General features: G+C 35.5%; 1 protein-coding gene across 1 annotated transcript in view; it reads right to left on the reverse strand.

Annotated features, from left to right (window-relative positions):
• CNTNAP4 (contactin associated protein family member 4) overlaps positions 1–15,272 on the reverse strand; it is a 239,362-nt gene that overhangs the window by 17,042 nt on the left and 207,048 nt on the right. The window contains exons 16-20 of the mRNA XM_086480489.1: positions 13,181–13,351; positions 7,899–8,117; positions 3,391–3,630; positions 1,685–1,909; positions 143–276 (exon numbers count right to left, since the gene is read on the reverse strand). Of these exons, the coding sequence (XP_086336615.1) occupies positions 143–276; positions 1,685–1,909; positions 3,391–3,630; positions 7,899–8,117; positions 13,181–13,351 (989 nt within the window). The remainder of the gene's footprint in view (positions 1–142; positions 277–1,684; positions 1,910–3,390; positions 3,631–7,898; positions 8,118–13,180; positions 13,352–15,272) is intronic.

The following is a 15,272-nucleotide window of genomic DNA, read 5'->3' on the forward strand; positions in this document are numbered from 1 at the left end:
TTGCTTTGTTCACTTAAGACATTTGGGGGGGGAGGGTAATTGCCTCGTTGTAACAATTTACTTCATTTTGCTTTGGATCTTCTATCTTCTACTTCTTATGATCCACCTTTTTTTTTTTTTTTTTTGTGCCTAGCTGAATTACCTCTACAAAAAGCATTTCCTCCTCTCTGTTAATCTTCACATGTTGCAGTTGTCCATCAGCCATGCTTTTGACATTGATGCTGAAGACATCAGGATCTTGATGACTATCTAGCTTGTACCTGATCTGTAAACTTCCTGCAGGGATAAATTGACCAAAAGATATAGTATACTACACACACAATAGACAGTATAGGTCATATACAATGCCTCCTGCTTCACAGGTGCATTTGAAGAGTAAAACAAACATTTGATTTATTCAAGGAATTAACTACAAGAAATTGACATAAATGAGAAATGAAAGAAGGCAACGGGAAAAGTAATAGCAGTGTTGGAAGTAGGATGTAGTGGCAAAGATAGCCATAAACTCTCACATGACAAATCTGAATAATGAGTTAAAATTTGTGCAGAAATTTTAGTAAGTACTTCTACAATTCAGCTGAGGAAGACTTCGTCTGGTACTTTGTATCACTGTGACTTACTAAATAAAACTCAGTACCTTGCAAGCACTATTCGTGAATAATGTTTACACTGTCTGGACCTGTAAACCTCTGATCAGTTGACAATTCAGAAAGATGAAGTCAATAACTTCTAGCTCACTTTCCATTCCTTCTTGTTAATTCCCAGTGTACTGTCTGTACACGTATATTCACACACAGACTCTTTGACAGTAGAACACAGAGGCAGTGTGGTTTTCTTGTCAGAGATTCCTTCCTAGCTGTAGATAGATTACAACTTTCTACTCATGCTTTGTAAACCGAGGCCCAGGCCAGACCCAGGGTAGTCATGAGTAAAATGTGTTCCACCTCACATGATGGGGAGGATGCTACAGTTATTCTACATCCAAATCTGTATCCAGGAAAGCACAGAACTTTCTTCGAGGACAACCACTGCAACTGCAAAAAGTTTTTGATAAACCCAAAGATTCAACTCAGTCTGTGGGGTTTTCTTATTTAAAAAAAAAAAAACAAACCATTATCTAGACATAGAAGAAAGAATGAAAAAGAAAGATCCAACTAACATTTAATGTTCAGCTGAAACGGAAACATCAGTTATGTTATGTGTATTTTCATAGTTATATGAAATTATATAGGCTTATGAAATTAATTGAATGAAATAACCTTTGCTAAACTTAAAAAACGGATAATGTTCTTTCAAAAACTATTTTATTTCATTCTTGTCATTTCATAATTGTCATAAGGATGAAAATTAATATGCCACGTGAGTAGCATAAAAATCACATATATTTTAATATCAAAACTTAAAGAAGTTTGAAATATTTTACTGCATTTCTAAAGGATTTCTAGAACTAAGTATTTTTGCTAACATGAGAAAAAAACAACTAGTAGCAAAAGTTGAAATTACAGTAGGAGCAATGTTTTTCATGTGGAAAGTATTGCTTGATGCAGCTGAAAAATAAATATACCATTTAAAGCAAGAACAAGACAACACTTAGTTTGTGATTCAGCTCTGGGAATCAGACTGAATCTGATTTGGCAGATATGCCATTCATTTGTGTTTCCAGACAGCCTATCTGAACACTCACCATTTCTGGTCAGAATGACCGAGAGGTATTCCTTGTAGAAGGAGCCGACAAAAAGCAGTAAACTTGGTGTCCGTGTTGTTCGGAAGGCAAATGTAATTGCTTCCCTGGTCAGTGTCATGTCAGCATAGAAAGAAGAAGCATGAGAACTGGAATTTTTAGCTAACGTGTAGTATTCTTGAAAATTGTATGTCACAGAAGTGCCAGTCCCAAAATAGGCAGATACCTCTGAAACGAAAAGTAATTCAGTTTTTAAATATAATGCAAAACAAGGCTGAAGTTCTTTTTATTTCTTTCTGCCACAGAATAAAATAAAATATATTCTTAACTATTGTGACAAAGCTTAAAAGGAAATATAAATGGAACTAGTATTTAGAACTATAGAGAAAAATAAGACCCAACCCAGGCTAGAGCAAAAGCCCAGTTAGACATGTGTTTTAAATATCTGTTGCACGAAGAAGTGCTCATTTTTGTCTAGTTTTAAACTTTCTTCTGTTTTTTTTTTCCTGTTTATCCATGTCACCAAACCAAGAAGTCCTGTCTTGTTCTGCATACTGCTCCTACAGAGAAATAGATGCAGCATTTTGTATCCTAACATGTTGATTAAACTTGGCAACACTTGAAACATATATGTGGGAAAAGAGACTGGTCAAGTGGGAGAAAGAAAAGGGGAATACAAACTGGGTTATGGTCTTCTTATGGATAAATCACTCATAGAGGGCTCCTGTATCTCTGTGATATCTAACAGATATTTCTTGCTAAAATTAACTGTCTTAGACTATCCAGAAAAATTTCCGGAAATTTCCATAATCTGTCTCAGTTTCTTTGACAGAAGGTGACTGAAAGTTACTACTATAGGTCATCCCATACTTTCAGCAACAGGACCCACTCTGCCCCTGCAGAATAAAAAACATGGAGTGTGACCATTAGTCTCTTCTGCCATTTGCAAGGGAGGAGGAAAGTATCATTCCTCATTCTGTAGCATTACCTCCACAGCAATAGATATGGAAGGACTTCACACAAGTCCTTACTCTTGTGGCGGCAGTGGTGGCTGGACAGATGTAAATTGTGTTCACTAATTTAGAGGAACATGGAGCTACAGTATTTAAGCCACTGAGTACTTTGCAGATTTCATTTAATACATGGAGGAAGCAAGTCGTTTTTACAAGATCAGAATTATATGCAAATGCCAAATGTTCTAGCTAAACTTCCATTCTTAAATTCAGACCTGACAACTGTGATCATCTACAAATACAACACCATCTCCAAAGAACTCCTTTAAACCAGCCGAAAACCTGGGCTCAGTTCTATTTCCAATGGCCTCATTTTCTTCAAACAGTAAAAAGTTTAAGGTTCTTCTGCTTCTTGGTTTGTTTTCCAAATATAGTCTCAGTTTTTGAGAGTGAGTCTTAAAAGATAGAGAGGCAAAAGTTTATTCATAGGATATAGTTCCTAGCTTTATTATAATATAAAAGTATCAAGGAAAGATGCTGATTCTCTCAGGTACTGTGTTTCTGCTTTAAATACATACATGTTGAATATATCTCTGGATTAAAGTGTTTAGCAAAACTTACTGAACAAATTCAGCTGAATGTTTCTCTACGACAAGTAAAACAAATATTTTGCAAGCATTTAAACATCTCTTTAAAAGGCTGTAAAGATCTTGTTCTGGACTGTAGGTTTCTGATAAAGCTAAAAGACATGCTTGCCTTTCTTACAGAATGGTCCAGCATAGGCAGAGAAAGTGCAGTCACAGGAGAATCCGCTGTATTTCTCTCTACATTTCCCACCATTGTGACACAGGTTACCATAGCTGCTACAATGTCCAGGACAGCCTGGTTCAACTCCTGGTGTTATCTTTGCTCTCGCTTCTAGGTCAAGGGCCATTCCATTCAACTGTAACGAACGAATGCATCCTAAAAATCCTTTCTGCCTGGATGCTGTCCCACCTGAAATAAATCATATGAGCTTTTCAAAAACTACAAGAATTGATGTGAAAAAAACCCTTTATATTTTACAGCTCCTGAACACTTTGTTATGAATTTCCAAGACATAAGCCTATGTAGGTGAAAATATTTATAAATAGCTTGAAAAGCATATCTGATTGCTTTTTTGTTGATTACAGCAAACTGTTAGAGAAGAGAAGAGAAGAGAAGAGAAGAGAAGAGAAGAGAAGAGAAGAGAAGAGAAGAGAAGAGAAGAGAAGAGAAGAGAAGAGAAGAGAAGAGAAGAGAAGAGAAGAGAAGAGAAGAGAAGAGAAGAGAAGAGGAGAGAAGAGGAGAGAAGAGGAGAGAAGAGGAGAGAAGAGGAGAGAAGAGGAGAGGAGAGGAGAGGAGAGGAGAGAAGAGGAGAGGAGAGAAGAGGAGAGAAGAGGAGAGAAGAGGAGAGAAGAGGAGAGAAGAGGAGAGAGAAGAGAAGAGAAGAGAAGAGAAGAGAAGAGAAGAGAAGAGAAGAGAAGAGAAGAGAAGAGAAGAGAAGAGAAGAGAAGAGAAGAGAAGAGAAGAGAAGAGAAGAGAAGAGAAGAGAAGAGAAGAGAAGAGAAGAGAAGAGAAGAGAAGAGAAGAGAAGAGAAGAGAGAAGACCCCCAAGAAAAAAGGAAAAAAAAAAAAAAAAAAAACAAACATGAGAAAAGAGGGGAGAAAAAAGGGAAAGAAAAACTGGACAAGACAGTGATGAGCTAGCTCTTTCAATATCCTACTAACTGTCCAACAGATCTGTGTGTCTGTCAGTCTCATGATACAGATAGTGATACATCACAGCTGATGTCTGTCCTGACATACTTTATCCTAAACTGGAAGCTGTGTCTATTCTTGAATAACAGGAGGGCTTATCCCCCTCACTACAGAGGAATAACAATCAAGATATACCTGACTACCAAGCATATGTGATAAAGGGCAATCCTAAGGCTAACAACAATTGTTGCATCACTTGTTCTACTGTTGGTTTTTTAGCACACTTCCTGACAGCTAACATTTTATTTATCCTGATGGCTTAGCAAGGTGTGCAATTTGCATACAGTCTCTTTTCTCCTTTGTCATACAATTTACTGTGATACTTCTTCTCACTTGTTCTTTTTTAGAAGTGAAAGCAGAAAATACTCCACAAGATGTAAGATTACCAAGCCTAATTCTCATGCATTTTCCAGTTGTCTTTTGGTTAGATATCTCCATGTGATTATCCATCTTCATTGGTTTCTATATCAAAGTTTGTAAAATTCTTGGTGTTACATGGAAAATCTTAAAACAGCTGTTGTTATTTATAGACCTAATGGCACAAAACCATCTAACAATGTGAAGATTTTATGTTGTCTCTGCTAAAATGAGCATTTGATGGCAGCTGTAGGCTTTAGTCCTTCTGGCTTCTTTGGAAACCAGAGTATATAGATCTAAGAAATAAAGAAAGAGTGTTTTAGCCTGAAGAAATCATATCCCTTGTAGGTTAGTATCTGACTGATGGGTGACTATAGAAGGTACTATGTATACGACACGACATTTAAGTAAAGAGTGCCGCTGCTAATGTCATTCTTAGAACACTGTATGTTTTATTTTTCTCTAGATCTTTCAGTGCCTTGAGCAGACAAGGCTCAGTCTGTACCAGTGGACTGTCAGTGGAAGCAGTCAAACAGTAAGTCTCATTACTCCCTCCACTGAAGAAAATTATATTTAATAGAAGAGATTAAAATATAAATAGTTGGGAGTTATAAAAAGTTTCATTATCCAAAAGGCTGGTTTAACTCAAACACAAAATAACCCAGACAGCATATTGATTCACATGACAGTATTGCAGTGGCAGAAACAGATTGCCCAAACAAACTTGTTGCAGTCATAGCAAACTCTCACAAATTATATTCAGGAAATGTATGACATAAATTATTCAAATGGATCAGTATCATTTGTCATGTCACACTTCAAAAACACTGTTTTGACTGCATAAAATTAAATAAATGCCATTTTTATCAGTTCTGCTCCAAATTATTTCAAAATCATTGTACAAACTCATAAGAGATTTCAACAGAACTATAGTGAATGCTATGTCATTTTACTCCCAGGATCTTTAAAAATTTTCAGAGAGAAAAAAAACAGAATCTCTCTTCTAATACAATTATTCACCTGAACACTATCTGAAGAAAACAAGATAGACAGCTTGCTACAAGATAAGTCAAAACAATTTGTAAATTGTCAGCTCCATAAAAGAGATGGATGTATATAAATTTACTAGAATTTGTGAAATTACTTGACCAAAAAAAAAAAAAAACAAAAAAAAAAAACCCCACTCTATTCAATGGCCAATCACTTCATAAAAATGCCAAAAATTGAAACTGTCAATACAGATTAGTACTTTATTAGATTTTTTGGGACAAGGGTTAAAACAACTAGAGATCAATTAACAGTCAAAATCACTAGAAATCTGTTTACAGTTGCTATTACTATAAACATCTGTAGAATTAGATTGTTTCTTAGTCATGCTTCACAGATCAGACCTTGATCAAACTGATTCTAATTTGAACTGTTCATACAATAGCAGTTATACAGTAAGTCAAGTCAGAAGACAGTGATATAATTTATTGTAGTATCGTAAACAGAAATGTCCTAATCCTTCCATTAATAGTTCTAGTACATTATTGTCAATATAAACTAATTCTCCTAAGTCCACTGTAGCTCATAGCTTGGATATCTTCTTTGTTATAGAATCCATCTCCATGCTTTTAATAAAAATACAAAATTCTTTAATATTTGTCTTCTACCTTTCATGCCTTTTGAGGCACAGGTTAGAATTCTGATCCCAGCATACAAGGGTTCCCTCTCCATTTAATTTTTTCCTAAGGATTCACTGTTTCTGTAGCTAGAGTTTCGGAACACTATTCCCCTTAACTGCACTCCTCCCAAATACACAGCAAATAAAACTTATATTCATTTAGTATGATATGTCTCACAGCAGATCTAGATAAAGAGCTGTTTAAAAGTAGGGCAGACTTTACATGCTCTTACACTGTGTACTAAACATATACACCAGAATCTTATACATTCATAATATGGCAATATTACAGTAGGAATGCTACCGGTACACAACAGATAGTTCCACATAGCTCTATGTTATAGCTAAATAAATATTAACTAATTTTTTGGTTTGTTTTTTTTTTTTACTTTTCTAATATCTTACCTATATACTTTAGTGTTATATTTGCTAAAGTACAAAGGCAAAAGTATTCAGGTAAACTTCTTCCTTTGAAGCTTTCACAGTTTAGACAGAACCAAACATAGATCTGGATTTCTCCTGGTTGTGTGAAATCAAAGAACAGTCCCTTTCTCTTCTTTCCAACACTAAGTAAACATAGTCTGATTAAGGGTGAGTGTCAGGAGGATGGAGCTGGGCTCTTCTCAGTGATGTCCAATGACAGGATAAGGGGCAACGCATACAAGCTACAGCATAGGAGGTTCCATATTAACATATGGAAGAACTCTTTCACTGTGAAGGTGACAGAGCACTGGAACAGGCTGCCCAGAGAGGTTGTGGAGTCTCGTTCTCTGGAGACATTCGAAACCCGCCTGGATGCGTTCCCGTGTGATCTATTCTAGGTGGTCCTGCTCTGGCAGGGGGGTTGGACTAGATGATATTTTGAGGTCCCTTCCAACCCATGACATTCTGTGATTCTGTGATTTCTTTAAATGTGTTAGAAAAGGGCAGAGGAGTAGCTCACAGCTTTATAGAATCAGAGAATGGTTTGGGTTGGAAGGAACCTTTAAAGGTCATCTAGTCCAACGCTCTGCCATGGGCAAGGACTTCTTTCATTAGATCAAGTTGCTCAAAGCCCTGTCCAACCTGACCTTAAATACTTCCAATGACAGGGCATTCACAACATTTCTGGGCAAGCTGAGAAGTTGTGGATGAAGAGAGACAAAATTTCCTTGAAATTACAGAGGTAACACATCTTCTTTCAGCAGATGACATCCTCGCAAAAAATGGTGCAAATTGAGATCTTGTAGTTGTTCTTCAAACAAACCTCAAAAGAAGAAAACTTTGGTTGAAATCTTGTCAAGCTGTAACTATAGGTAAGGCACTGAATTTGTAATCTCAAAATAGAGCTATATCTCCATGGATTTTTCACAAAGGCTCTCATCTCATCATACAAACTGGTTTCAAAAGACCCAGCTGCCATCCCCCGTTTTTGTATTTTCATTATGATAATTAGGAAAGATTCTGTTAAATGAGTGCCTACCTACAAAAAGCTGGCTGTTGAGCTGCAAGCGAATATGCCCATCAGGTGGAGCACTGTGAGACATTTGAGGAAGCTGATCTACTTGTAAGGATGCCTCTTTGATGTTTCGTTCAGCCTTCACATAATGCCACTGGTTGTCATTTAAGGAAGTGAGTGAGTGCACTGTAACTTCACTAGGTCCGTTTCCAACATCAAATGAAAATATCACTTCAGATGGAGCTAGAAAGAGGACAGTAATAAAAGACTTTTAAATTATTTCATAGTTAATTGGGTCACAAAATCATTAAGTGGCAGAACAATTTACTTTATGTTCTAGCATACTATTTCATGGGATAAGACTGCTTATTTAATGGGAAAAGTTTACTTCCGGAGGCGTATCCCCAAAGTTCGTTCTTCAAACTCACTGACAGCGAGAACAATTATTTGTCAACAGCATGGAAATCAAACTGTTTGTGGACCCCTAGAGAGCCTGGTAGTCAAGAAACTGTGAAAAGTGCTAGCTTAGTTATTTTTCAGTTCGGATAAAAACAATCTTTTGCTTACAGAGATTGATTACCATTGTTAACTATATTTAAATTATCACCACTATAATACAATCAACATCATCTACTGTCTATTTGCTTTTGCCATTTATTCACACATGCTCTACAAATACCAGAAGGCAAATTTTGATGTTATTTAAAAGACTGTGCATACAGTGAATTAAACTGAGTCACTCCCTAAGCAATTTTCACATTACGTGGTTTTATAGTTTACCTAGAAAATCACAACTGAATCTTTGGAGGTCAAAATACAAGATGAGGAATATGCCAGAAACTGAAGATCTGAAAATCATGAGTATGCTCTCTGAAACTTGTTTCTTCTACATATTCAAGGAAAATCATGTATTAAAATAAGTAATCCCTAAATGATAGATTACTAGCATTTTGAATTATTATGGATTTAAATAAAGGACTAGAGATCTGAGAAGATTCCATGAAACCAAGAGAAAGGTTCCCATTTGTGTCATCGGCCTCTGAGAGAAAAGGAAAACAATTAGAACTAGTAAAGGGAAAGAAATCAGCTTCAAACAACATTTTCAGAGATGAATTTACCAAATTAAAAAAAAATCAATGAAATATTTTTATTTTCTTTTCACTTTTTAAAGATACTTTAGACTTTTTATAACATTTAGATCCACTTTGGCTAACCTCTAGACTGAGTAATGCCATCTGCTTGCAATCCCTTAAGCCCTGAGTCTGATTTTTATAAAGTATTTTTCTATAACAGACAAACTTGAGAGACAAAAGTAAAATGGCAAATATACAAAGCATTTGACTTTCCAAATAAAATAAGGAATAATGTACAATAATTTTTTAAAAGAAGGCCTTCTGCTTAAAAATCAAGTGTTTTATACAGTAATAAAACATAACTGATGTCTAAAACCAGTTTCTCAGTAACACAAATTTTAGGATAAATTTGTTTCACCTGGACAAACTTGAGAGTTCAGTCTTCCCTTACTGAGGGGTAAAAAAACCCCAAATAACCACACAGTAGGAGAACAAAAGCAACAGAAACTCCATGTGATCAGGTAAAGAGAATTTCTGCTGAATGTTACCTTCTGTAAGGAGGTCTTTGTAATCCTCTAGATACTGCTGGAATGAAGCCTGAAAACACAAATTTTGCTTTGAACTCACTGTATGTGCCTATTAAATAGCATATCAGAATGACAGGTCTGATAAATAATGTTGCAGTTTAGATTTTGAAAGGCAAGAAAACACATAATAAAGATTTTGAAATAACCAATGAAATAATGAATTATGTTAGTACCACTAAAAAAGCCGTATAATCTTGAAAAAAGGGAACCAATCCCGGAAGTTCAAGAAATGAAGTCCTGGATAGCCAGGATGATCATAGGGTCATCTATTGGAGTGTCTGAAGACTGACCACAATATGTCAGAAAAAGTGAAAACCATGATCAGTTAACATTCTATAATATTTTAAATGTTTCTGCTAAAGCAAACTACACTGCAAATTTGAAAGAAATTTGGCATTTATAAGCACAGTGGTCAAACCACCTGTGGAAGGTATGCAACAGGACATGGAAAGATGATGACTGAATTCTAAAATTCATCAAATGACAGAGGCAAAGACCACTTTAGTCGTTTCCTGGGCAGCAAGAGAGGGTATATCCAGGAGTTCTCTTCCAGTGCAAAAACACTTTGTGGGCCCTACCTACCTTGGTATTACCAAAAATTTTCCAAACATTGCATGGACTCTTGTTGACCTAGTGTGTTCAAACATAGGCAGAGCCCAGTTATAAACTGGCAAAGTGGAGTGGAAGATGCAGTTGATGGTAATCACGGAGAGTGGTCAGTGGCTAGCCATGGTTAACATGACTAACAGAAAGTACAGTCATGGAGAATCATTCAGAGTCTTGAAGTCAAGCATCACATGCGGAAGCAGAAAGTGATTATGAAATAATATGCTACAGAATACTAAACCCAAGCACTTTCCATAAAGGAAACAAATGAATTCCAGTGATCCTGGACAGTAAGTTGCGAATTTGGGCAGACAAAGGCCAACAGCAGCTGCATATGGGACTCTTCAGAACTATTTCCAAAGCAACTGCAGAAGACCCTCCAAACTAATACACTGTAGGGTTCCCAACCCTATTTTAAATTTCTGTTTAACTCATTGGTTTTAAATAGGATATAATCCTTCAGTAAGCACTTAGATAGTAAAAAATAGTTAGACTTTCATCTAGATAATGTAACCTGCAGTCATATAGCAGAGTACAATATAGTACTATTCACTGTTGAATTAGCCATGTTGCCTTCAACCACTAGTTCTGCAGAAGATTACAGGAAGTCAGACAAAAATTCAAAGATTTAAGAGTTTTATAATTCTATAAAAAAATAAAAAAGGATCAAGTATCTTCTTCAAGACAATTCACTTCCTCTGTGTTTTAAAATACCGTTAGGATGCACACCTCCATTTTTGCAATCGCTTTCTACATGCACTGCAGTGTTTATAACTTCGTAAAAACAAACAAATAGCATTAAACCACATTTCCTACAAAGATTCTTGATCTGACACTTTTGCTTTGGCAAAGTTAGACTTAAATGTCTAAAGATTATTATGTCATAAATAAAAGAATTAGATATAAAGCTTGAGAACAATCAATAAAATGCTAAGAAAAATCATTGTGTTCACAAGTATGGAATGCAAAATGTTAATGACACAATGAGTTTTATATAATTTCTAACACGTCCTCATCTTAAACACTGACATCTGACATGTTCATTATAGTTATTTATTATTACATAAATCAAAAAGCCATTAATTTATGGAGAACTATTACTAGATTATCAAGTATAGGTTGGCGATTTACAATCACATCTATTATAAAAGAGTATATGATGATGAAATCTGAATGATTGTATACAATATGAAACATTCAAGGTGATTAATTTTTTTTTTTTTTTTTCAGAGCAAAAGGTATTTGTGATGGAAATGTGTATTGCTCATTTCTGACTGATAGTATCCTCAGTGCAAACACAATTCTGGCTCCACTACAAACAGTCTACCTACGACATACAAAAAGAACAGGTCTGTCTATTCAATGAATTACGATGTTTGTGGAAGTGAAGACATATCTCTTACATGCTACAAAATAATGAGATAAACTTTGGTTTTTAAAATGCTAAAAATACAGATCAATTCAGCCTTTCACTTTCTCTCATGCCTCACTAGTCACAAGTCATATAAAAACCACAAGTATACAGTACTTTGGATGCTTATGAATGAATGGGACAAATGACATGAGTTTGTCTGCATATTCTTATTCTCAAGAAAGAGTTACGGTTTTCTGACAACTGTCAGAATAAATTTAGTTCTCAGAAGCATTCATTTGATGTTTCTATGATTTAACTGTTTATTTTGAAAATGGAAAATTATTTATAACGCAAAAATATCATCATTGCTTCAGGGATTCTCTGCTGAAGTTGCTCACCCAGTACATTTTCTGTATTGCATGACACCGGGGTTATAAGGTTACTGTGTTTTCACCTGTTCACAGAATTTTAACAGAGGACAGTTCATACTCTTGATAAACATGGCAAAAACACTGTTGAAAACAGGGTATCTTTCAAATACAGCACTACAATTTGAGATAACGCAAAACAAATTGATAAAGCTTTACACAATATTCTGTAATTAAACTGTCAACAGAAGAACACAGTAGGTTTTTCCTGTTTATTTTAATAACCTAAGACACTAACATTGTCAAAAAAACAAGCAAGCAGAATATTTTACTTTTTAATAAAGATGCATTAACATTTTTGCAGTAATATTTTCCATTATATGATATATATTTTGTGTATATATATTTATTTGTACTCTTCACTTGAAAATACTTAAGTGTGATAACACAATGGATTTGTAAAAAAAAATGAGGACCTGTCTAATCCCAAGGTAAAAAGAGTTCTAATGAACTCTCAGAGGCACCTGTCATGTATAAGACTTTTTAACTGATGTGCCATTTCAAATGAATCCAAAAGTTTTTTAAACAATACCTCATCCTTTCAAATATTCTCCCTTTTAATGATCAACAATACAAAACTAAAACATGAGGTCAACCAAGATAAAGCTTTCATTCTATGTTAATCGTCTTAGAATTTAGTGAGAGATTTAGTTTTCTCTTGTGCAACAAAATTTTATTCATGTGTAACAGTCTAAAGATTTGCGTAGGAACAAAGAAAATAAAATTTAAAAAATAAAAAATAAAAAAAAGATAAAATGTGACTCAGCTAGGATGCTGCGCCACAGAACGTTTGAGTCACATATTGTGACTGAGTGAATCTCCCGGCAGTCACATGTAATATCTGGCCTTAAAATTTGGAGGAAGAGAATTTTGTGTCAGGGATGCAGCAAGCAAGGGAAGGAGGAACATTCTCAGCAGTCAGGGGCTGATTGCTGTGCTCTTAGAATAAGAACCCTCTGGGGCAGAAATTATCATTGAATGGATATTTGTATCTCAGTGCTGGGATTTTTGGGGGAAAGATAAAGCTCCAGTTACAGTAGTAACAGTAATAAAGCTAGAGAATAGTTCTAAAATATTTCCCCTTTAAGTGAATTCTAATGTATATATTATATATTATTATATATTATTATATATTATTATATTACATTACATTATATTATAACTATTATATCTATTATACTAGGGTTTTAGCTTTCAACTGAAAGCTGTAATAATAATAATAATAATACAACAACATCCTGTCAGTCATGTTACTTACAGTATAACTCTATCCTTATGAAGTCTTGTATTCCCAGGTTTTCTAAAAACACCCCTGAGGAAGCAGTAGTTTTAAAGAAAAACGAGACATCTGCGCTGAGCTCTCCATGGAAGGTGGGAAAATGCAGGTAGGATGTCTCTGTGTTGAAGGATGCTGAATTCCAAAATGTTCCTGGTTGTTAAAATGAAAGATTAAGTGACAGATACAGTGTTATCTAATATTGCCAGTATAAGTTTTATAACCAATTAAAGAAGGAAAATGCCCAGGTCTGGGAAGGGGTTGCAATGTTCACAGAGGCTAACTTCCACAGAAGCCTCCTGCTTAGTCTATAAAACAAAACGTAGGGGTTCTTGGAAACACAGAAAAATAAATTAGTAAGAATAATTAAGGTGCTCAGTTCAGACAACCAAAAACCAGTTAACAGGAAATAAAATGCCTGGCATCTTAGCTAGACAGTCTAGTTAGGGCTTGATACATCCTTTTATGAAGTAAACAAACACAGCAGCTTTGAATGAAGTACTATGCCTACATTAGCTAGTATAAACTGTAGCTATGACAGTTGTTATGTATATTTCTCACATAACAAGAAAAAGTCTCTTGCTAGTTTTGTAGCCCAGTGAAGTTTTAACAGATCACAAAGAAGGTAGGATACAGCTCCTAGTAATTACTGTGGAAGGGATTAAAAAAAAAAAAATTATGAAGGAATCTTCGTCTTCGGTTGACTGCAGAAATTCATATGCACATCCAAAAAAGATTACCAGATCAAACATAGATATTTTCCGGGTTTGATTTTTCTTTAAGATGGCATTTAATCATAATTTGTTATATTTTATTCTTGATTATTAAAAAGCTTATGTAAAATCTCTAATAACACTCTTTTCTAATAAGAACATAGTCTTCATTTATGGTATTCAACTAGAAGTACCTTGTTATTATTGCTGAATTCTTACAGATATATCTGCAGTTCTTTATTAAGCTATATTGCTTTCTAAATCAAGTGAGGCATTCAATACCTTCCTATCTAATTGAACAAGGTCATTGCACATTCTCCTAATAATGCTGTGATCTGGGTCTAAAAACTATGCAAAACTATGTTTTTTGCTCCAGGCATTCACGGGGGGGGGGGGGGGGGGGGGCGCGCAGGGCAAAGGAGAAAAAAAATATAATTGCAGATTTCTGACTTCTCTGCAAAATCAAACCCTATGACGCAGTGTACACAGAGGCCTGGCCCACACCCAGTGAAGTAAAATCAAAGGCTATTCACTCATTCCTCCTGACTTTTTAGCACAGTTTTAATCAGGGTGCAAACCCCGCACCTGGAAAAGCAGCATGGCAGGATATTCATACGTATTCTGGCAATTGCTTGCTGCGAGACTCGACACTTGGGACTACTGACAGCCATCACAAGTTACAGCAGCCATCAGGACAACTTTTGCTTGGTACGGCAGAGCTGTGAACAGATGGCTCAGGCTGGGAGAGGAAAGCATAGCTTTGCACCTCACTCTCCTGTGCTGCCTGATGGGCTCCTCAGAGTTATTGTCCTGTGCAAAGTGCTGTCAGCTGAAGGCAGCGGCCTTACATATTGGCATCAATTTTAAACCTGTGTTACTCAACTGTGCCAGGTCATGGCTCCCACAGAGCAAACTTCACCACAGTTATGACTCAAGTATATAACAGCTATTTAAAAAACAATGGGCTAGTTGTTACCAGTAATTCAAACACAATGGGAAGTTTAATAGTAGTGATTTATACAAAATTGGTAAAACACTGCTAGTAATTAGAAGAGAGACAATAGCAGCCGTAACAGTCTAGTAGAGTAACAATACAATTAGCTTCAATGAAATATTTGAATGATCTTTGTAAATCAGAATGTAGTCCTTGGGGGAGGGCAGGGATAGGAATGTTTATTCTTCCTCTCTTAATTTCCTGTCTTCTCTTATATAGCTGTTCTTCTCACGTCTGAAAATTCTGTGATTCATGAATGTTAAGCTACTGTATTCATAAAGCGAGTTAAATATAGATCTAGCAAAAGTGTATTACAAAGTATGTTATGCTGTTGTAAACCAGAGTGGGAAAAAAAAAATTCTTCACT

Source organism: Leptosomus discolor, chromosome Z, assembly GCF_034619465.1.
Source record: "Leptosomus discolor isolate bLepDis1 chromosome Z, bLepDis1.hap2, whole genome shotgun sequence".
In the NCBI taxonomy this organism is placed as follows: domain Eukaryota; kingdom Metazoa; phylum Chordata; class Aves; order Leptosomiformes; family Leptosomidae; genus Leptosomus; species Leptosomus discolor.